This window comes from Nomascus leucogenys, chromosome 16 (genome assembly GCF_006542625.1).
Source record: "Nomascus leucogenys isolate Asia chromosome 16, Asia_NLE_v1, whole genome shotgun sequence".
Lineage (NCBI taxonomy): Eukaryota > Metazoa > Chordata > Mammalia > Primates > Hylobatidae > Nomascus > Nomascus leucogenys.
Window position 1 is genome coordinate 18,140,685 of NC_044396.1, and position 25,340 is coordinate 18,166,024.

At 38.0% G+C, this 25,340-nt stretch overlaps 1 protein-coding gene across 2 annotated transcripts; it reads right to left on the minus strand.

Annotated features, from left to right (window-relative positions):
• Window positions 1-25,340, minus strand: OSGIN2 (oxidative stress induced growth inhibitor family member 2). 2 transcript variants are annotated; one of them, XM_030795432.1, is made up of 6 exons: window positions 25,226-25,340; window positions 17,625-17,779; window positions 13,119-13,255; window positions 12,585-12,776; window positions 6,177-6,268; window positions 1-2,819 (listed from the first exon to the last, which is right to left on the minus strand). In XM_030795432.1, exons 2-6 carry the CDS (start codon window positions 17,689-17,691, stop codon window positions 1,790-1,792), a joined length of 1,518 nt encoding a protein of 505 aa, XP_030651292.1. In that variant the 5' UTR covers window positions 17,692-17,779; window positions 25,226-25,340; the 3' UTR covers window positions 1-1,789. The 2 variants fall into 2 exon arrangements, with proteins under 2 accessions (XP_030651292.1, XP_012351504.2); XM_012496050.2 differs by lacking the exon at window positions 25,226-25,340 and adding an exon at window positions 24,514-24,817.

The following is a 25,340-nucleotide window of genomic DNA, read 5'->3' on the forward strand; positions in this document are numbered from 1 at the left end:
TTTATTTGCAGCTCCACTGAACTTTTATTTTTCTTGAAGTCTTTTTTTTTTTTTTTTAACAAATACTCTCATCAACTTCTGAGACACAAGGGGATGTCAAAGGTTTTATCCTTCCCTTTTTTATAACACTGTCCTTTTCTATTTAGAAGTGACAGTAAGAAAAACATCTAATCCAACTCATGCAGAGGTCAAAAACAGGCAAGCAAGAGAGTACTGAAGCAAGTGCAGTCAGAGAATGTTATTTCATTAAGATGTGAAACTGGTTTGAAAAAAGTTATCACAATAGAAAACTAAAACTGGATTGTACAGCTTGTAAAATCAAGTTAAATTAGGTGTGATATTATCAAGAGTCTAAGAATTCATCTGAAGCAATTAGTTGATCGATGCAAATATATTCTATACAATTATATTTAAGGTGAATTATGGTCCTAATAAGCTTAAGCATTTAATACTGCAATAAAATGAATAGAAAAACACACGTTAATCAACTTTTAATTCTAAGAAAAATAGAATAACGAGTTCAATGAAGACATTCCAGATGAAGTAATTGTACCAAAAAAAAAAAGAAAATGACTGAAAAATTCAATTTGTCATGGAGAACTTCAGAAGATGTTTTTGTCTTAACATTAAAAATTCTAGCAGTTTGTGTGAAAACACAGACAGTAAACACACTTATATAATTAGAACAGACAAATCCAATAAACAACCATGATATGAGCTATGTCATCTCCAATGAATACTATTAGAGATCTCTAAGTACACCTTTGGAATGGAAAAGAAAAATTTTGACTTTATTTTCTATTTTAACCTTTAATAATTTAGACAATGCCCAAACAGTATTACAATTTTAGAAGTACTTACCACACCCAAATACCTTAGTTTCAGTGACAGAAAGTAATTCAATGTTCACACAGGGATAAGTAGTTCAACCCACAATTTATTGAACTACAAATCAGATTCATTAAATGCTATGATAGTTAAATCGAGAATAAACCTCTGAAAAACATCTTGGTGAATTCTTGGATGTCAAAGTGTATACCACATTATTGGACTGTTTAAATTATTAGAAGAATATGAAGTACCTGTCAAGGTTTCAACAATAAAAATATTTTTTAAGAGACCCTATTTGGTAATAAATTAGATTTATACAATTGATAATTTCAAAATAAATAAAATCTGAGTTGTAAATGCCTCCTACCCTCACCTCACCCCCAGTTATACATACCTTATATCCATTTTCATTTAAACCAGTGTGTCTCAAATTTTTATGAGCATACATATCCCTTGGGGATCTTGTTAAAATGCAGGAAGTAAGTTGTGGGGCCTGAGAGTTTACATTTCTAACAAGCTACAGATGAAGAAGATGCTGCAGGACCTTGCACCACCCTTTGAACAGCAAGGTGACCAATTATATATTTAAGATAATTTCTGGCATAATGACTGCACAGTTTTATAGATTCAAGGCTGTACTATTTTGGAATCAAGTATAATAAATAACCAAAAATGATCATGAAAAATAAGTTTTGCAAGAAAAGAATGTTTTCGTTAAATGAAAGCTTAAGATACACCAAGTTGGCAGTATTTCTATTTGTCTGACAGTGACACCTTTGAAACATTACAATACAAATCAGGATACCAAATTCTAGTAACTTTTAAAAATGAAGTTACTATAGTTTGAGGCTCCCCTTCAGTTAACTCAAGTCCAGAAAATTCAGGCCAGTACACTGCAAAACCACTATTAAAAATCTTTAACAGCAAACTGTCCATTTTAATTACTTGTAAACTTGCTTTAAGCTATCCCATCTCCTCCTCTTTCAACAAACAAATGCTGCTTTTTCTTCTGTCTTGTAGCTAAACAGCGTGTAACACCCAGTGCCCCTCCCTTTAAAAATCGAACAAAATTGTCTCCAACCAAAGGACCCAATGCAAAAAGGTTGGCTTCTTTAATACACTCATAGGTATATGTATCTATTTCCACAGGATTACCCTTACATGTGATTGGCTGGCTTGACTTATGGCCTAGGTAACACCCTTGATCCTTCAGAAAAGACAGATTAGGATGAGAACCTATCAATACTACTGCTGCAGACAGCTTAAATATTTTCTTCAATCCAGAAACACTTTGGAGAACACATTTCATGTCCGACTTAAAGGAAAGCACATGGTGCTCAGGAAAGCTGGTATAATCAGATAAAAGATTTGAGTCTACAGAATATGACTGAGTACACATCATATGATAGACTTTATGATATTCAGGATACAGCTTTTTGGGAAGCTGTTTGAAAATTAAGCTTGGATCAGTTACTCGTCTGCGAAACACATGAATCACAGGGATATTACTGTTGTAAGCACACAGTACTGCATCAGCGGCAGTAAGCCCAGAACCTACAATTAACACTGGATCCACTTTGCCACGCAACTTTCCTTTGTTTATAGCGGCTCCAAATTCAGGCATTGAATGAAACACAAAAGGAAAATCTTCCCCTTCAATTTCCAGATGGGCAGGAGAATCCAACGTTCCAGTTGCCAGTGCTACATTCTCAGCAAAGAGGCAGAAGGGAACATGAGAACCATCAGCTATTCGCTGATAACCCCTAATTTCCCAGTTTCTCTTGATAAAGTTTGACTTCTCTATCTGTAAATGCTTTGTTGAAATATCTCTGTCTTGACTATCATCATCATCTTGATCTCTGTAGAGTCTTGATACGGAAGTTATGTAAGTATTCTCTCTGAAATTCTTCTGAAGACCCATGACTTTTACATAATGTTTATAGTAGCGAGCTACTTCCTCTGGCATAACTCGATCCCCTTTTAGGTTCCTAAAAAAAGGAAAAGGAAAAATATCCTATAAGGATACTACTTTCAGTTTCCATGATTATTACTTATGTACCTAGTAAGCTTTTATAGCTTTTTAATTCTGCTGGAGTGTCTTAGCTATACATTATCCTAACACTTAAAAAAAAACAAACAATTTTTAATTAAAAATCTTCATGAATTACTTTTAGCAAAAAATTGGAAGAAGTCCCATGAGAGCAGAGACTATATTTAATGCACTTCTGTTTCCCCAGTGCCATGCATAGTGTCTGCTCAAATACACTGCTTGATAAACTTTCATTAAATGAAGGTATTAAAATGTGGATATTTGAAAACTGGACTACTTTATCTCACAATTATAATCTATAACTATCAACTGAATTATTTTCATGGCAATCATTGAGCCATTACAGGCCTAACTGTAATATCTATGCTTCTTAAAATTATACATACCATCTTGACATGAATTTTAGTACACTGCTACTTTCCTAATAACTGAAAATAATTCAAATCTGTCTTTTGTTAAAGTCATCTTACATCTAGGTAAATAACAGATGACATTTCACTCTGTGTGTTTTCCTACTCATAAGCAGAGCTAAAACATAACTGTTCTTTATGAAAAACTTGCATTAGTCTATATATCATTTTCCAAAGTTCAAAAGCAACAAGCAAAATTCCCTGCCCCAATCAGAGATAAGAAGCAAATTATTTGACATAATTCGTGATGTGGATGCTCTTCAATTTACAATGGAGTTTGTCCTGATAGACCAATTGTAAGCTGAAAATATTTTAAGTAAAAAATGCATTTAATAACAACTAGCTTACTGGACATCAAAGCTTAGCCTAGCTTGCCTTAAATGTGCTCAGAGCACTTACACTAGCCTACAGTTGGGCAAAATCATATAACAAAAAGCCTATTTTATAATAAACTGTTGAACATCTCATGTGACTTACTGAATTCTATACTGAAAGTGAGAAGCAGAACAGTTGCACTGGTACCCAAAGTATAGTTTGTATAAAATGCACATCACTTTGGTACCACCTTAAAACCTAAAAACCTTAAGTCAAACCATGATTAATCAGGGACTGTTTGTAACTTGTAATGGGAAGTTCACAAAAATTTTTCTTTTAAAGTTTAATAATTATAATTAAGATTTAGAATTAACTTTAGATTTTTACTTCTTCAGTCATGTGTCACATAATTCAATCAACAAAGGACAGCATATACAACAATGGTCCCATAAAGGATTATAAAGGAGCTGAAAAATTCCTACAGCTTAGTGACATCATAGCCATCTTAAAGTTGTGGTAAAATTACTTTTTTAAAAATAAATTTAGTGTACCCTAAGTGTGCAGTGTTTATAAGGTGTACCTTAGTGTACAGTAATGTGCTAGGCCTTCACATTCACTCACCACTCACTGACTCATCCAAAGCAACTTCCAGCCCTCCAAGCTCCATTCATGGGAAGTGCCCTTATACAGGTATACCATTTTTGGTATGGTACCTCATACAGGTATACCATTTTTAATCTTTTACATCATATTTTTACTGTACTTTTTCTATATTTAGATACAAAAATACAACTGTGTTACAACTGCCTATAGTATTCAGTACAGCAACATGCTGTACTGGGTTGTAGCCTAGGAGCAACAGGCTATACCCTATAGCTCAAGTGTATAGTAGGCTATACCATGGGGGTTTGTGTAAGTACACTTTATGATGTTTGCCCAACGAAATCACCTAACGACACAATTCTCAGAACATATCACCATCATTAAGCAATACATGGCTGTATTATCATCTCCATTTTACAGAATGGAAAATTGACAACTAGTTTCTTTGTTCAGGATCACAACACTAGAAGTCATAAGAGTCAGAACTCAAACTCCACCAATCTCTAGAGACCTAAGAGTCTTCTCTTAACACTATACAAAGGCAGCAACTAAACCTAAATTTATCACAAAATTCATTTGCACATATTACTTCAACACAATATGCATAATTTAGAAAAGTAAATGCTTCTGGTACATAAATCATAAAGCTTTCTCTTTCTTACCCTTTTACAAAGTGAAGAATGTGTTAAGCAATTTCACTTGCCAACTTATGAAGATCAAGAACTGTACAACTTGCCTAATTTTACTTCGAGTTTCAAACCCATATATAATTCTTTTTAAAAATCTAAAATGAATTTTTTGAAAGGTTTAATCTCAATTACCCATGATGATGTAAATTTGCTCTCCCTGAATTTCCTCATATTAAGGAAAATTTCTATGAATTAACATGGTTGTTATCTAGCAGGAAGTGAAGTACTCAAATGTTACATCCCTGTTCTAACAAAGGTTATGTAACTTCTTATTATTTTTGTGAGTAGTCAAATTAGATTCTCTGTATTAGTAATTCTTATCTAATATTTACTATCCTTGAAAATGACTGATAGGATTTTCATATTTCTCTTTTTAAATTTTGTGATTTCCCCTTAAAATAAATAAATTTATAGTTTTCCAAGATAAGATTTCTTCTCAGTTCTTTTTTTTCTTTTTCTTTTTCTTTTTTTTTGAGACAGAGTCTTGCTCTGTTGCCCAGGCTAGAGTGCAGTGGCGCGATTTCGGCTCACTGCAACCTCTGCCTCCCAGGTTCAAGCAATTCTCCTGCCTTAGCCTCCCGAGTAGCTGGGATTACAGGCATGCACCACCACACCTGGCTAATTTAGTGTTTTTAGTAAACGGGGTTTCACCATGTTGGTCAGGCTGGCCTCGAACTCCTGACCTCAGGTGATCCTCCCACCTCAGCCTCCCAAAACGCTGGGATTACAGGCGTGAGGCACTGCACCAGGCCCTCAGTTCTACTCTTATTTTTTTTTTATTAAATATGTTCCTTCATACCCAATTAGCCAACCATAAGTGAGATTCTAGCTTATCCATCATTTTAAATTATCAATCATAAAATATACAACCTTTACACTGAAAGTCAAACACTTTAGGTATGCAGAGTTTAGGTATTCATATAAGAGATATGCATAGATAAAGTTATATATCAACGCATAAAAATAAAGTATGAAAAATAATATATGGATGGATGAGAAAGTAAACAGAGTGATGTAACAAGACAGTAGATAAATCCATGATTAACAAAAAGTCACAGGAAACCAATCTGCAATAATCCCTTAGCTCTGTGCTTAGTTTTATAACATCTCTAAATGAAAACTAGCATATTATAATCACTGCTTCAAGGACACATTTTTATTTGAAAGACATGTACATTTATATTCTTCAGCCATGACAAAATCACAAATATTTTGAAATTTTTCCACATTCTCTTTTTCAACATACACCAAAGAATTTTAATACAGTTCAATCTTTACCTTCGTTTACTTGATACCCAGTCCTTAAATTTAAGTCCAGGTAGTTCCATCCAACTTCCAAAGCTGATTGTCAACATGGAGCCTTCCATATTCTATTAGAGTTTTAAAAAAAAATGTATAGTCAAAAAACAAGAAGTAACATGGTTTTTTTTCTTTTTTTGTCTGTTTTTTAACCAAATCCATCTCATTTACAATAATTATGACTCTGGATAAGGTGCGCTCCCGCAGTCCTAAATGGCTGGATAACTTACCTCAAAAACATTACTCCAATAAACTTTCATATACCTTCAACATTTGATATTATCCCGACAACCTTCTTTCATAGATAGTTATACATTTATAAAACAAATTTACAATATTATCCAATGCCTACACAATGTTGATAACTTTGGTCTATGATCAACATAATTCAGATGTACAATATTATGTCAGGGAAACAAAAATACAGTATATTCACTTTTTGAACAAAAGGAAAAATGTTCGTTAAGTTCCAAAATTTTAGATGGCTTTCCATTTTAATATTATTAACATTTTTTTCAACTAGCAACAAAGAAGCTTTCCCCCCTTCCATCAATTATAATTCTAAAATCTAGGCTGATGTGGATACAGCAGCATCTCTTCTTAAGGATACAGAAATAGGCAGTGGATGCCTGAGAAACAGACCCACTGCTGCGGCTACTGCTTGCCATCAAGCTCCCTTGACCTACTTATTTCTGCTTTGTTCAATACAAAGCAAGAAAAGCCCAAAGGCCAAGTATCTATTATACCTATCACCTCTATGATCTCTTTCAATCAACTCTTTTAGGCAGTGGCTCCTTTTCTCATAACTTCTTGCCCTGCTTCTATAACACCAAGTTTGAAAATGGGGCATATTATTATTATTATAACTGACTGACATTCACAGAGTACTTACTATGTGCTAGGCCCTGTGAAGCCTCATTTGTGACTATATACAAATCACCCAAGAAGGAGAATGTAGCAAGCTGCCACCTGCTTTGAGGGAGGCTAGCCCTGACACCAGGTTCAGAACTTGGAATCATCATAAAAGGAGCTGTTAAGAATGTATTATCTATCAGAGATTATTTGGAACCTGAGAGTTTCACCTGTAACTCTAAAACCTTAAGACACTATTATTTCACTTTCTGACAACAATTTTTTAACATTATTCCCACTGCACCAGTTCTTCCAGTTGGTTGAGAGCCCTAGTGCCTTGATCTCTTCATTTTTCTCCTTTCTTTTTTCCCCACATAACCTATATGCCATGAATACAAGCTGCCATGGAGACTGTAGTACTAAAGGATGCAAACTAAATAGAAGTATGTAGGAGCATACAGCAAGTATCTGGTTCTTCAAGGACACAAATGGGCTGAGGAGTGTACCATTAGAAAGGGAAAATATTCCAAGCCAAATAAAAATCCATGAGGCAGCTTAATAAAGAGAGCAAATATGAGTGTCCTTCAAGGAGTCAAAAGAAATTCAGCCTTGTGCCTGAAAGGATTAACTCAGCAGGCCTGTGTTGTTCCAACCTTTCACATTACCAAGAAAAGCCTGTCTTCGGGACCGGGCTTGGCTGCCACCTTCTTAGAAATAACTTCTGAGCCCCTGAATACTCTACCTGATGAGCATGGGTTTTGCATGCCTAAGACCTTGGCAATGCTATACCAGTGTAACCATGGAGTTTATCCTAACAATGTGATTTATGTGAATACCAGTTTTTGCTCTGGGAGGCAGAGGTAAGTCACATGGGAGCTGCTGGCCTATATGACTGACCCCACAGAAAACATCCCTCGACACCACGCACCTGTGACTTTACTAGGAGTGGGTATCTAGAAGCTTACACTTGGTTTCTCCTGGACTTTGCCCCATGAGCCTTTTCCCATTGCTGATTCTCATCTGTATCCTTTCACTGTAGTAAAATTTAACCACAAGTACACCATCTTTACTGAGTCCTGTGAATCCTATTGAATCTTCGAGACTAAGAATGAACTTGGACTCCCCAACAAAAGCATGCTAGAGCACAGAATGTCAGAGACAAAAAGAGGAATATGACAAGAAACCTAATAAGGGCTAGATCGGAGTATGGTGAGATACATTACAAAGTCTACATACTGTATGTTAGATGAATGGAGAGCAACTGAAGAGTTTTAGGCATTGGTGTTAACATCTCAGACATGTAATTTAGAAAGATGAGTCTGGCTTTGGTATGGATAATGGATTGGAGAAGACACAATGAGTAAGAAAACCATTTAGAAAGGGTTTGCAGTAATTCTGGTGAAAGACAGCGGTGACCAATATTAGTAACAAAATAGAGTAGATAGACCCAAAATATCAGAAATGAAAAAGATTTGGTCATTAATTTGAAATGGGAGTTGAAGAAAGAGAAATCAAGGAAGACTCTCAGGTTGTTGGCTTGAGTAACTGCATGAGAATGTCATTTAATGACAAGGAAATTGAAGGGACTTGATGATAAAGATAGTTTTAGGTACGCTGAGTCTGAGGACACCTGCGGAATAATCAAGGGAATGTATTTACTTGGGTATATGGGAAACAGCAATCTGGGCTGGTTTTGATTTTGGGAATTCTGATTTGGGAATCAATTAATATCAATATGCGAGCCACTGAAGTAGGTAAGATAACCCAGGGAGAATGAAGAGTATGAAGAAAAGACCTGGGCTTGTGGTAAGGTCTACAGAAGCACATTTTTAAAGAACAAGAGTCAGCTGGGTATGGTGGCACACACCTGCAATCCCAGCACTGGGAGGCTAAGGCAGGAGGATCATTTGAGCTCAGGGGTCCAAGGCTGCAGTGAGTTATGACTGTACCACTGCACTCCACCCTGCATGACAGTGAGACCCTCTCTCAAAAAACACAACAACAAAAAAAGACAAGAATCCACAAAAGTATCAGAAAAGGAGTGACCAAACAGGAAGAAAAACAAGGAGACTGAAGATTCAGAGAACCTAAGAAAGATATTAACACTGTCAAAAGCTGCAGAGATCAGAAAAGATAAATTCTGAGACTCGTCATCAAATTAAGCAAAAAAGAAAGTTACTGACTTTCAGAAAAAACAGTTCCAATGGAAAACCGGTGGCTGAAGGTAGAGTGAGTAAGCTAAGGAGCAGAAGGCAAAGGCAGGGAGAAGTATGTATAGGTAACTCTTTCAGGAAGTTAGCTATAAACCAAAGGATAAAGATCAGCTGGCACCTAAAATTTTTTTAAAGATGGAAATAATTTCAGCATGTTTACATACTGACCAATAGAAGCTGGCAGAGAAACTGAAGATATAAAAGAAATGGGGAAAATCAAATAAATAATGTTCTTGGGAATACAGGGATCCAGAATGTGGCTGGAAGGTGAGCCTTAGATAGTAGTAATATCTCTTCCATTATAACAGGGGATAAACAAAAAAACCAGAATTTGCATCAATGTGTAAGTTTTCGGTTTGAGTGTGAAACTGTGGAAGTTCAATCCTAATGGATTACATTTTATCTGTAAAATAAGAACCAAGACCACTTCTAAGCATGAAACAGAAAAAAGATAAAGGTTTGAAAAGTAGTTAATAAGGAAATATCAAAGCTTATAGTAGTGTTTTGGCTCCAACTGAAGAGTGGAGAATATTTTCACAGTTGTATAATTTTTTTTCTAGGGGTCTGACTGCTCAAGTATAAGAAAAGATAAAGTGGATAGTTAGATGAATTGCCTGTATGACAAACCTATGTGACAGAAGGACAATGGGTTAAGGGAACTAAAGAGAATAGTTAACTCCATGGACTATAGAAGCTGGGCTGGATAAGTAAGGATATGAAGATCACAGCCTGGAGCACGCTCTGTGTTCAAAGATTATGTATAGTGTGCATAACTGGGTGATAAGCTTGAAGAGGAAACTGTGATCAGAAAGGAAGACATTTGAGAATTTAGGTTTTTACAAGTTGAGTAGTTATGACAGATAAGATCTACAGTGGAGCCACTGGAGTGAGTAGCTAATGAAGAATACACATCATCCAGAATGAGGAGACCAAGGAACTAAAAGGTTAAGATCTTGGTTCTGTGTCATGCTTGTAGAGGTAAAATGATTCAAGGTGATAACAAAACTTGGGATATAATGGAAGACCCATGAATTACGTGCCACAGATTCAGTAACTGGAGACAGTCTGGAATGGTAAAAAAGCCAGAAATGGAGACAGTCTGGAATGGTACAAAAGCTAGAAAATGGCATGATCTGTTCAATGGAACAGGGTTTTTTACACAAGTGCATAGGGGTGTGAAGAGAAGACCAACCTTACTAGCCAACCTGATAGGACATAGGGCTATGGGAGAATGAATAGGCTCCACTTCAGAGGGTGCAGTGGGAATGGTATCTTTAGGAAATTGCAAGCTTTCAAGAAAGGGAGCAGAAGCAGCATCTGACTGAATGGTTAAAGATGTGGGAAAGCAAACAAGTTGTTTATCACTAAATTGGTTCAAGGGGCCACAGAAAGTTTGGAAGAGAGTGATGAGAAACTAGATCACAAGAGAAACAGAGAACTATATGAAGATAAGTAGGAGAGAGGGGTGATGACTCAAGGAGTTTACATCTTAAGTCACGACTCAGGTTAATTAGGATGTACATAAACCATAGCAGGGGAGATGGTTGCATAAACAGATAAATAGTACTACAGGCAAGCACAGCAAGATTAAGATATGGAATGCAGGTAGGATCAAGTAATTATGTCTGGGAACATTAGGAAACTTTGTAGAGGTGATGACTGGCAACTGGTACACAGCTGAAATATTTACTTACAGCCCTATTTTAGTGAATACATGCCTGAAAAAAAATCAGCAACTTTTAGGTATATTTTAACCTTTATCACTGGCTCAAAATGTGTTTTTAGTAATCAGGGTTTATCCATACTTTAACTTTTTTATACATAAGTGAAAGAAATGAAACAGATCAATTATTGCCTGCACATTCTTCTAAGCGAAAAAATGTAAGTAAAATAAAACCTCAGGAATTCAGAGAAGGCACTCTAAATGCCCTCCCCACCTCCAAATATGTTATGGCTTTTTTTTTTAAAGTAAGAATGCTACTGATTAACAGAGAAAATATAAACACTTAAGTTTTGGGCATGACAGAATTCCTTCTTATCTTGTATTGGTGGTTTCACAGTTACAGGCATTTGTCAAATTATACACTCTAAATGGATGCAGCTTATTGTAAATAAATTAAGCTTAAATAAAGTTGATATTAAAAAGTAAAAATCATAAAACTTAAGCTAAAAGCAACAAATAATTCGGTAGTTGCTACTCATTATTAAAAAGAGAATAAAGATTATAAAAGAAACCCATGATGTATTTAATCTAGGAATGTCCTGATACCCTGAAACAGTCATTTTATAAACGTAAACAATTTCAGATGTGCAAAAGTGCACTAATACACGAGTAGCCAACTGAAGTTTGTACTAAAAATTTGGTATGTAATGTATTAAAGTTCCCATGAAGTCTGTAATTCATAACACAGCAAACTAAATTACTTAACATCAATTTGTATAACAAAGGTACACTCACTACACACTAGACACAGTGTTAACTGCTAAGAACACAGGAAGGATGAACAATTATTACTTACTGGCCCCCTAATGAAATGCACTGAGTGAATCCTTAATTCACTGGTTCTCTGGTTTAACCTCTGCTATGAACTGAACTGTATCTACCCTCAAAATTCTTATGTTGAAGTCCTGACGCCCAATGTGATGCTTTTGGAGATGGGGCCTTTGGGAGGCAATTAGGGCTAGATGAGGTCATGAGGGTAGGTCCGTCAGAATGGGATTACTGGCTTCCTAAGAAGAGAAAATTTCTCTCTGTCTGCTATGTGAGGACACATTGAGAAGGCAGCTATCTGAAAGCCAGGAAGAAGGCCTAACTGAACTGGCTGGAACCTTCATCTTGGGACTTCCAGCCTCCAGAACTGTGAGAAATAAATATGTTGTTTAAGTCATCAATTCTATGGCATTTTGTTATCACAGACAAACTAACAAAATCTCTTTTACATTTTTCATTTAAGATTCTGAAAATGTGAGAAAATAATGGATACTGCTTTGAAATACTATGTGATATTCTGTAAAGTCTAAAATGATAAGTGAGTTTTAAATTTTTATTACACAAAATTTTCTTGAAATGTCTTCTACATAATTCTTGTAAGATAGTATAGAGACATGCTTATTCTAAGACTGTACCAGTAATAAAATTTGGCTTGATTTACTGCTACTAGTAATAAACCCATATTTAACTAACTTAACAGCATTAAAGTTCTTCTCAAATAAAAACGTGATAAACATCATATATAACATTATCATAATGCTTAAGAATCAAGTTGGTCTTATCAAGACAAATAATTCACATACACTAAAATGCTAAGAAAAATATACTCACATGCCAAGCCCCACCAGGTGGACCTTTACCAAGAACTAAGTGAGGGATATAATGATGTTGCTCTAATTTCCAATGCAAAACAGATGGATAATCATACCCAAAGTCAGCATCTGGATGAAGAAGTGTGTCAAAAAGTACTGCAACTGGATTGGATGATCGGCCCTCAAGGCCCTCAGACAAGTATTCTAAGTCCTGAATGAACAAAAGGGAGACAGAGTTTGAAAAAAGCCAGCATTTCCCAGATAGTATATTCTAATGTTTACCATGATGCTTCAATGATAAAAAGCAGTACTCCCAAACTTGACCACAGAGCACCTACTAAATCTCCATTAGGAAATAATTCAGAAAACTCTGCTCTAATAAATTCAAGAAAATAAACAGAAGTAACTCAGAATATATTTACAAATCTAAAATAAAAATGATATAAGGTGTTATTTAGAATGGGTTTCAACTAAGAAACAAAGCTTATATAAATGAAAACTAATCTTGTTTCAGCATAAAAAAATTTTTAAATTGATACGTAAGAAATAATACCTGATCAACAATGGAAAGATGTCTTGCTTCTTCTAATTTACTATTTAAGATTGTATTTGGGTGTATTGTTTCTGATGATAAATATGGTCTGTAGCCTGATAACATATAAGAAAGGCATATTCCTGAGGGTCCATTTCCTATTAAAAATAAGAGGTGGAAAGGGGTCGGTCATGCATCTTAATACTCTTGTTCCTTGGCTTTTTTCCTACTTTGAAGATGGCTCTTTTCTGTCACCAGTTCTTCCTTTTCTAATCTCTTAAAACCAGATGTTTCATGAGATTTTTACCTTTGCCTTCTCTCCTATTTTCTTTTGGGAATCTCATCTACTCAAGGCTTCAACTCTCTATGCTACTGACATCCAAAATTAGTTCTCTAAATTGACCTACTTCCCAAGGATATATCCCACATTTCCATTCTACTTCTTGATTCTACGTGATAGAATGGCCCACTAATAACTTAAACGTAATGTGCTCAAAAGCAAGCTCATGAGTCCCTTCATTGAGGTGCCCTCTCCTTCAAACCCCATCCGATCTCAAAGTATGGTACTAGCAAACTTCTAAGTTAATCAGTTTCTGGTTCTAAACCTAGTTTGCCCCCTATATCTTGTCAGTTGTCTTTGCTATTCTCATTCTTGTACTTTCACCTAAAAGACAAGTCTCCTACTGTTTCTCTGCCCTGAGATTCACCCACTCCCAATCATTTCACATACTACATTCAGAAAAGTTTTGGTAACACAATCCTCCTCATGTTACCCTTCCGTTCTAAAGGTCTTAATTGCTTGTTTCTGACTATCCAGTGTTCTCCATTTGAAACAACTTTTGCAAAGATTATGACAGTTAGAGAAATCTAACATGGCTGACTCCATCTCGCTTGTAGCTTCAAAGGCCGGCTGTCTTCTGTCACTCCTGGGTATAGGCAAAGCTAATCATGGAAGGAATTTATAGTTTAACCTTAAAGCATGGATGGTAACAGTCCTTCCAAAATTAAACTGCCTTTCTAAAACTAATGAAAGGCCACAAGGTTAGGATTATAAGAGGGGCCTGAATTCTGCTAAGATGTAGTAGGCAGAGTTTCTATAATCCTTTACTGCTGAAGAGTCATGCAGCCAGAGGTCACATGATGTGTGACTTCCCTAATTGCTCTTACAGATAACATCGCTACTGTAGATCCTGAGGATGGCCTTTTGAAATGTCTTTTCAGACTTTTGCATTTCTGGTGACTGTCTGACTCTACTTGTCCCAGGATTCAAGACTCAGACCCAAGACTCAACTGAACCAGTCCTGTGGCCCAGGAGACCCAGAGTTGGACTCAGTGCTAGAGAACCATTTTCGACACCCCCAGCATGGCATCCCCAACCAATCAGCAGCACCCTATTCCCTAGTCCCCTGTTCACCCAACTATCCTTGAAAAACCCTAACCTCCAAGCCATCAGAAGGGATCAGGAGTTTTGTTTTTTTTGTTGCCTTTTTTATTGAGACGAAGTCTCGCTGTGTCACCAGGCTGGAGTGCAGTGGCATGATCTCGGCTCGCTGCAACCTCTGCCTCCTGGGTTAAAGCAATTCTCCTGCCTCAGCCTCCCAAGTAGCTGGGACTAGAGGTGAGCGACACCACACCCAGCTAATTTTTGTATTTTTAGTACAGACAAGGTTTCAGCGTGTTGGCCAGGACAGTCGTGATCTCTTGACCTTGTGATCCATCTACCACAGCCTCCCCAAGTGCTGGGATTACAGGTATGAGCCATTGTGCCCGACCAATCAAGAGTTTTATCAGGAGACTAATCTGAATAACTGCAGTTCTCTCACATGGACTGGCCTTGTGTCAAACTCTTTACTGCAATGCCATGGTCTCAGTGAACTGGTTTTGTCTGTGCAGCAGGCAACAAACCGCCAGGTGATTTACACATCGCAACCATCTTTCCAGTCCTAAATCCTGATATTGCCTTCCTATGTTTATATGCTTTAACTAAAACCAAACTGGATTTCTTGAACTACTTCCATTTATGAATTAACAATTCCTTTATTCTGGATTGCCACTTCTTTATTATCTCTGCCTTTCAAAAATTTAATCCAACTGAGAGAATTGCTAGCCACAAAGAAAAAATCTTGTTCCTTGCCTAATATGTTACCCCAAATAAAATATACTCAAAGATGTAAGAAAAGTAAAACCATAAGAATACTAGAAACAGAGAAAGCAGAGAAAGATTTCAACTTATAATTCTAGAATAGGAAGCCTTAAAGACCGAAAGAAAAATAAAAAATATTTAGAACTAATCTTGTATCTTTTTTTTTTGAGACAGAGTCTTGCCCAAGCTGGAGTACAGTAGTGCGATCTCGGCTCACTGCAACCTCTGCCTCACGGGTTCACACCATTCTCCTGCCTCAGCCTCCTGAGAAGCTGGGACTGCAGGTGCCTGCCACCACGCCTGGCTAATTTTTTGTATTTTTAGTAGAGACAAGGTTTCACCCTGTTAGTCAGGATGGTCTCAATCTCCTGACCTTGTTATCTGCCTGCCTCGGCCTCCCATAGTGCTGGGATTATAGGTGTGAGCCACCAGGCCTGGCCCTCTTTTTCTTTTCCTTTTTTTTTTTTTTTTGAGACGGAGTTTCACTTGTTGCCCAAGCTGGAGTACAATGGCGCAATCTTGGCTCACTGCAACCTCCGCCTCCTGGGTTCTGGCGATTCTCCTGCCTAAGCCTCCCAAGTAGCTGAGATTACAGTCACCTGCCACCACACCCGGCTAATTTTTGTATTTTTAGTAGACATAGGGTTTCACCACGTTGGCCAGGCTGGTCTCCAACTCCTGTGCTCAGGTGATCCAGCCCATCTCAGCCTCCCAAAGTTCTGGGATTACAGGCATGATCCACCACGCCCAGAGATGTCCCAGTCCTATCCCCTAGAACCTGCAAATGTTACTACACAGCAAAAGGACTTTGTAGATATGATTAAGGATCCTGAGATGGAGAGTAGCCTAGATTACCCAAGTAGACCCAATCTAATCACAAGAGTCCTTAAAAATAGAGAACTTTTCCCAGTTGTGGTGAATGGGAGACATGACAATGAAAGAAGGTTAAGAAACAACATTGCTGATTTTGAAGCTACAGAAGGGAGCCAGGAAAAGGAAACATTCTGCCCTAGAGCCTCCAGAAAGCAACACAGCCCTGCCAACACCTTGATTTTGGCCCAGGAAGACCCATGTTGAATTTCCGACCCACAGAACAGTAAAATAATACATTCACATTGTTTAAAGCCACTAGGTTTGTGGTAATTTGTTACAGCAGCAACAGAAAACATATATTAAAGAAATTAGCTCTTTATGCTCAGGCTGGTGGTGCCATTGTCAACAGTAATGACACTATATAAATATACATGAGGCTAAGCTACTCACAGCTAGCTGAGGCAAAACGGGGATAGGCTGTTTTGTGGGGAGTGGAGTGGGCAGGCGCAAATGAAGGTTAAGTTTTTCTTTTCTGACCTTCCCACAGCCTAGCCACACAAGAAGACAGGATTCCTCCATTCATTCAGGATAGAAAACCAAGGTCAGAGGTAAGGTGGAAAATGAAACATGACGTATGGTCCCTGATATCTCTTGGTTGAGAACTATTACAAAAACTGTCATCTCTATCATATCCTGTAGAGGAGAATCTAGTATAGAACCTAGTATAGAAGAACAGTCTTGCTCTCCTCTTTTCCTCCCACAAGCCAGAGGACATGAATTTTCTCCCCTTCCTACTAACTTTGAAACAAGCTATCAAAAAAACACAGGAAGTCATATGCCACCAAGGCACCTACATTCCTTAACTATCTCCTCTGGCTTAGTTAGCTTCACACTATATTCCTTGTCTGAATTCCTCGAGTTTGTATATTAGATGAAAAATATACATAACAGGTAATTAAATGCATGCAATAAAACTGAATTATAAAAGCTTATAAATCTGAATTAGGTTTTATCAATAGTTTAATTTTTAATATTTTATATGCCTATCCGTTGAGGCGATACAAAGGATATAAAATAGTAATGCTGTGGTTAAGGTAATTGTAAACATTACCTTAGAGTACTATAATGTCATTGCTAATAGAGCACCGGTTACTAACTTGCACAAGTTACTCAACATCTGTGTCAGTTTCTCTGTCTGTATCCGCCCTACCAACATCAGAAGTCTACAGAGTTGTAAGGTATTATCCATTAATATACACAGAATACTCTCCAGAGCTCTAATAATATTATCACATTACGATGACACTGTCATATAATTAATACAAATGTAGGAAGTATTTTAAAATAATGTAGTAATATCAGTTCTTCAGTAAAAAGATACTGCATTTTAACACAGATGCTAAAATCAGATAAACCAATTACTCTCCAAAGATCTGGTTATTAGTTTTTTAGCATATCAAACCACCTAAGAATACTTTTCAATAAAATCTTAAGAACTTGTACTAACTGTATTTATAAAAGTATTAAGGGTCATTAACTGTAATTTTAAAAGATAAAATACAATAACTTACCTATTATTACCACAGGAAAAGTCACTGATGAATCTTCCAGTAAAGAAGTTTCTTCAACTAATGGCATCGCTTTAACTTTTCGCCCTAAATTATCACCAAAGTATTGCACTAAGGAATTAAAAATCTCTCCTTCAGTTTCAGTGTCACTATAGTTTCTTTTAAAAAAAAGGGAATAAAAAGAGATATAGTCAATATAGCTTTTATAAAAATCAATCTCTACTCTGAGTTTATTTAGACATAAAATATTTTAATCATTCCATAAAAGAAGCAAAGAAAATCCTTCTGATTAATGCTTTCAAATTAGTAGCTTCGCTACATGTCAACCTATACCAACTTGAAGGCCAAATATCCCCAATATTAATAGCTGCTTTTCTCAAAAGTTCCAAGTATTAATAGCTGCTTTTCTCTCACAAGCATCTTCTAGGCAAATCTCTATGAAATAAGCAGCTCTCTCATGATCAAAGACAGCATTGTGTTGAGGAGTTTATAATTCTCTGAAACTAGCCTAGAAATGGCTAATTTCTCCTCTACATCTTTCTTTTTAAAAGGCGAGTGCATTAAAGACAACATATAGTCATACACATTTTAAGAAAAAGTTACGGTATTTATATATTATAAATTGTGCATTTTGGTATAAGAAATTAGGTTTATACATTTTTATTCAAAAAATATACTACATACATATATATATATATATATATATTTTTTTTTTTTTTTTTTTTTTTTTTTGAAACAAGGTCTTGCTCTGTCACCCTGGCTGGAGTGCAATGGCACAAGCCTGGCTCACTGCAGCCTCCACCTCTTGGGCTCATGTCATCCTCTTGCTTCAGCCTCCAGAGGAGCCGGGGCTACAGGTGTGCCACCACACTTGGCTAATTTAAAAAATATTTTTTGGTAGAGATAGGATCTCGCTATGTTACCCAGACTTCAAATATATATTAAAATAATATCTAGATGTTATTTTCCAATTTTTCTTTCTCAATTGGCTCTCTAGAAATTAATTTTAGCATTCTCACATTTTCATGCAATACATGGAGTATCTCCTGCACACAGGTAATGTTCTGCATTATACTACAGATTACTTTAGAATAGAATCCCTTAATTTTATCTTCATATAGTCAGCAACAGCCACAATGTCTGGAAGTATTAAGTACCTATTAGTGGGTAAGTGTGTTTATTACTACTCTCAAATGATAAATAAGCATGGGATGGATCAGTTATTTCACAGGACTGAACTCACTGATCCCAGAGGAGGTTGATAAATAGAAAAGAATCAGGCAGAGACAGGAATTTCTACTTCCCTATAACCTTCAGAGTTCCCAATCTACCCTAAGATAGGGCAGACTTCCTCAGGACACACTGAGAGCTTTCTTGAAGCAAAGAAAGTAACCTGTACCCCAAATATTTGGTTTCCTCTTACACAGCCTCTTTTGACCAAAACAGACACCAATCAGACCTGGCTACTAAGGGAAACCCCTCACAGTGCAAGCCTACCCTTGGGAGGAAGTTTTATATGCTCAATCCATCTATTTCTGACTCATTCCAACTACTGCCTCTGATCAGATCCAGATGCATTGGCTGTCTTGCCTGTGCCTGCTTCTACCTCTTGGCAACTGCATTTAACATGTTTTATATTCTGCTCTGTCCCTGGTATTTCTCCAAAGTATGTGCAAAGGTTAGGTTCTCCTGCACCTTTGGAGGCTTCTGATCAAAGTCATTTTGATTAGAAACCTCCAAACCACTGCTCAAAGAAATCAGAGATGACAAAAACCACTGCGTAATAAAATCAGAGGTGACGGGAATGGGAAAACATTCCATATTCATGGGTAGGAAGAATCAGTATCATTAAAATGGCCATACAAATTCATACAAACTGCCCAATTTATAGATACAATGCTATTCCCATTAAACTCCCGGTGACATTCTTCGAAGAACTAGAAAAAACTATTTTAAAATTCTTATGAAACCAAAAAAGAGCCTAAATAGCCAAGGCAATCCTAAGTGAAAAGAACAAAGCAGGAAGCATCACCTCACCTGACTTCAGACTATCCTACAGGGCTACAGTAACCAAAACAGCATGGTACTGGTACAAAAACAGACACACAGACCAATGGAAGAGAAAACCCAGAAATAAGACCGCACACCTGCAACTATCTGATCCTTGACAAACCTGACAGAAATAAGCAATAGGGAAAGGATTCCCTATTCAATAAATAGTGCTGGGATAACTAGTTAGCCATATGCAGAAGATCTAAACTGGATACCTTTCTTATACCACCTACAAAAAGTAACTCTAGATGGATTAAAGACTCAAATATAAAACCCCAAACTATATAAACCCTGGAAGACAACCTAGGAAATACCATTCAGGACACAGGCACAAGCAGTTTCATGAGGAAGACACCAAAGGCAATTGCAACAAAAGCAAAAAAAAAAATGACAAATGGTATCTAATTAAACTAAAGAGCTTCTGCACAGCAAAAGAAACTATTAATAGAGTAAACAGACAACCAACAGAATGGGAGAAAATTTTTGCAAACTGTGCATCCAACAAAGGTCTAATATCCAGCATCTATGAGGAACTTAAATTTATAAGAAAAAACAACCCCATAGAAAAGTGGGCAAAGGACATGAACAGACACTTCTCAAAAGAAGACATACATGCAGCCAACAATCATATGAAAAAAAGTTCAACATCACTCATTAGGGAAACGCAAATCAAAACCACAATGAGACACCATCTAACACCAGTCAAAATGGCTATTAAAAAGTCAAAAAATAACAAATGCTGACAAGGTTATAGAGAAAAGGGAATGCTTATATGTTGTGGGGAGTGTATTAGTTCAGCCATTGTGGAAGACAGTGTGGTGATTCCTAAAAGACCTAAAGACAGAAATACCATTCGACCCAGCAATCCCATTACTGGGTATATATCCAAACGAATAAAAAGCATTCTATTATACAGACACATGCACGTGTACATTCACTGCAGCACTATTCACAATAGCAAAGGCATGGAATCAACCTAAACGCCCATCAATGGTACATATGCACCACAGAATACTATACAGCCACAGAAAAGAATGAGATCAGGTCCTTTGCAGGGACATGGATGGAGCTGGAGGCCCTTATCCTTAGCAAACTAACACAGGAAGAGAAAACCAAAGACCACATGTTGTCACTTACAAGGGGGAGCTAAATGAGGAGAACACATGGACACACAGAGGGGAACAACACACACTGGGACCCACCTGAGGATGAAGGGTGGGAGAAGGGAGAGGATCAAGAAAAACAACTAATGCAAGTTTGTTCAACCCACATGCGGCCCAGGATGGCTTTGAATGTGGCTCAACACAAATTCGTCAACTTTCTGAAAACGTTATGATTTTCTTGCCATTTTTTTTTTAAGCTCATCAGCTATCCTCAGTGTGAGTGTATTTTATGTGTGGCCCAAGACAATTCTTCCAATGTGGTCCAAGGAAGCAAAAAGACTGGACACCCCTGACTAATGGGTACTAGGCTTAACACCTGGGTGATGAAACAACCTCCCATGACACACGTTTCCCTATGTAAGAAACCTGAACCTGTATCCCTGTACTTAAAAGAAAAAACAGAATATTAAGTTTTTCAATCCATGAACATAGAATTCCTTTTCATTTATTTAGACCTTTAATTTCTCTCAACATTTTGTAGTTTTCAGTGTACAACTACTGCATTTTTTATTAAATTTATTCTTAAGTATATCATTTTTTGATGCTATTATATAAATGAAATACCTTTGTTAATTTCATTTTCAGATTATTCAATGTTAATGTATAGAAATACAATTCACTTTTGTATGTTGATTTTGCATCCTGCAATATCGCTGAATTTATATATTAGGTCTAGTAGTTTTTTGCATGTGCAGCCCTCAAACAATGAGGAACCAAAGTTTAGTTTATCCAAATTCTGTACACATTAGCTTATCTAAATTTACATAGTATAGGAAATTTGCTCTGATTTTTCAGGAGCCACTGGTATAAACTCTGTGATAAACTATTTGTAGTAAACCTGCCTACTATTTGATAGTGGTTTAACACAAAGAAAAACAAGGAAACAAAAAACGGAAAGTGTGATTCACTGGTTTTACATAAAACATTAATGAAACAAGACTTTTAGTAATTACTCTTTCTAAAAAATTCAGAGTTTAAGTTATAAATTTAGTATTGCTGTACATGTTTTATAGTACATGCACAGTGTATCACAGGTCTATGAACACAGTATATCACAGGTCTATGTTAATCTCTAGATTTCCAATTTGATATTTGTTCTACTTAAAACAAGAGCTTATTTTGAGTAATAAAAATCTACTTTTTCTTCGAGGCACAAATTAAAATTGGAAAATATGTACAATTACATTTAGCAACTAGTAAAGAACAGCACTTTACATGCAAAATTAGTTACTCTATTGTTAGGACGCAAGTTAAAAGCCTATTTGACATTTAAGATGCTTCTAGAGGCCTTCCATTTTTTGTTTTTGAAACATTACAGCACAAAGTTTCAGAGAACATTTCAAAGGATAGGGGGGACATAGTATCAGGATAACAAAAAGACTTTTTCCATACCATAGCAGTACTTGTTTAAATGATCAAACTAAAATGAAATGTTTTACTAACTGAATTTTTATAGTCTTTGGAACCATGATCCTAAAATTTACCAAATTTATACTACCACATGGAAAGGTGGTTCTAAAGCCACAAATGAAGTCAGTCACACTCTTCATCTGCCAGAACACGAAGAGGTTTTCTCCTTTGGAAAGTTAGTGGACAGTTCTCTCACTACTTATCCATTTAGATGTTAGACAATACAGATGTCACAACCTGTTTTATAATCTGTTTTGTTTTTTGTTTTTGTTTTTTTTGAGACAGAGTCTCACTCTGTCGCCCGGTTGGAGTGCAGTGTTGCGATCTCAGGTCACTGCAACCTGTCTCCTGGGTTCAAGCTATTATCCTGCCTCAACCTCCCGTGTAGCTGGGATTACAGGCACACACCACCCTGCCCGGCTATTTTTGTGTTTTTAGTAGAGATGGGGTTTCACCATGTTGGCCAGGCTGACCTGAATTCCTGACCTGAAACTGGTCGAGAAATAGCATTGGTAAATCTGAAACATATTCCTGAAGGAGCTGGTAAACAATTTAAAAAAAAAAAAAAACTTTAGACACAACAGAACTGTTTTTGCAATAAAAAGTGTGGTTTATTAATCATAATGTTTATCTCTGGCAGCTAGTTTGTTTTCCTTTCTGTCCCTCAAGACCAAAACATAGGAAATACTTTGTTTTCACTCCCTACTCCAAATTTCTGTGCACGGCAGGAAGCAAATGGTATTCACCACCTAGTATTAGTCAAAAGAATATGAATCCTACACTGTGTATCAAAAGGTGTCAAATAGCTTTCACACAATATTTTCTGAAAGGCATGTTAGTTTCTCATGGGCTTTATTTAGTTTAACAAGTTTCACTAGGGGAACCTATTTCCTAAAACTTTCCATAGTGAATCTGACACTTTCAAACCGCTGTCTTAGTACTGTCAACAAATTTGCCTAGAAGTTAAAATCAAGCAGTTTATTACATGAAACAATTTTTCCTTAATATCCACAACTTAGAGACTCATTCTAAACTACTGAGAGGTTAGACAAGCTTGGATTATCGCTATTACAAAAGAAGTTCCGAACTTTCTCTGTGCCTTACATCTCTTTTATTATAGGACGACGCTTCTTAACCTCTTCTCTGAATACTGTTCTTAAATATACACAGGATTTACAAGAAAACCAATTATATTAAAACAGTCATAAAAAGTAAACGTGATATACATGTGCATGTGCTTCTCTGTTGCATTCAATAAATTCAGTGATGTGTTACTATAATTTTGAAGAAATAAGTATAAACAGTATTTCTATATTTACAACTGCAATGTGATATAAACATATTTATGATCTCTACTGATGACAGTCACAGATACCACTGATTTGTTGCTTATATTTGTAACTGAATATTAGTTTTTAAAATTTAGTGAAATGATATACCTTTCTTTCCATCCAAGTTCACGGGTTACCTAAATTCCATCAATGAAACTCATTATTTAGGAACGCTTGATCAGAATTTCATATTTTACCAGGGAAGAAGTCTTACATAGAATTATTCTGGAACATCAGTATATGTAAAGCAAGGTACTAAAGTATTCCCTATGCTTAACAATTCTTCACCCCAGGGTTAAAATCAGTTTCTAGTGTCTGGTCTTTCCATCAGTGACTGAGGTGTTGACCATTTAAATGTGCTAGATCTAGAAAACATACTTTTATTTTAGAAACGTATTATATTTTATCACCCCTAAAACCTTTCCCCATAAGGTGATTGTAAAATCGCCTCATTCTTTAAATTTCTACAACACACACGGCTTATCACGGCTAACATCTTAACAAGGCAGAATCTGTTTGTGACTAGATGACACTGAAATGTAGTTCCCTACCTTCCTTCCACTCATTACATTATTTAGAAGACTTTTCAATAATTTTTTTTTTAGGGAGGCAGACACTTCGTAGAACCCTTCACTAAAACTTTGCACTACTGGGAAGTCTCAGCTCGCCGTAACCGACTCAGTCCGGGCCTAGCCGGTCCCGCAGTCCCGTGACCCGCGCGGTCCAGCGCGAGAAAAGGGAACAACAGCGCAGGGCTCCCCGGAGCAAGGACCCCGCCACACCGCACCCCACCCCACCCCACCCCCACGCCAGGCAGGACGGCCGAGGCGGTCCAGGCGCTTGCCCTCCGTCCCGGTCCCGGCCCGGGCCAGGCCAAAGAGCTCGAGAGTGCGGCATCCCCGCCTGCTCCCCTCCCATCCCCGGCGAGGAAGTCACCTGAAATGACCGGCCAGGGAACAGCGGCAGCACCACACGGGCATGGAGCGTTGCGCGAGGGGCGCCCGAGCGCGGCCGCCGTGGCCGCCTCCGCCTCCCCCGGCGAGGCTGCCCGCTCGGGGCGCCCGCTCGCTCGGGGTCACGGGGTCTGCCGGGCGCCCCTGCCTCGCGCCTCACCGTTGCCGCGGCTACCCCGGCTCTGTGGCGCCGGAGTCCCCTTCCAGATAGCGGCTTCCGCTCCTCGCCTGCAAGGAGCCAAACGCCGGAGGCGGGTAATCTCGGGGCGCCGCGATAGGGGCGGAGCGGGGCGGGGACGCTGCGACGGCGGCGGCGGCGGCGCGCGGGCCCCTCCTCGCAGGTGCGGCGGCGGCGGGCGAAGTCTGCGATTGGTGGAGCCGCGGACCGGGCAAGGGGCCGGGCCTGACGGAGCCGAGGCTGCGCGGGCAGGGGGCCGAGGTCTGCCGGCAAACCGCGCTGCTCCAGCGGCGGCAATAGGGACCTGGACCTCGGTCTGCGCCCCGCTGCCCCTCTGCGTGCGACTTGGTGAGGCCGGTGGGTGCGCGTCGAGAGGGCCGAGGGACGAGCGGAAGAGAAGCTGCTGCGAACTCGGGCCACCCAAATGGCCCGGCGGAGGTCCCTGCGTAAGGCGCGGCCTCGGCCACCTCGCCGAGGACCCCGGCAAGGGTCGAGCTTCCCACGCCTGAGAACCCACCTTTGGGTATTTCCTCGCGCTGCCTGGGTGCAGACGCCGGGAGCTTCCGGGTGCCTCTCCCCCTGACCTCCGCATCACAGTCACCTGGGGAACTCACCAAACCACAGGTGCCCGG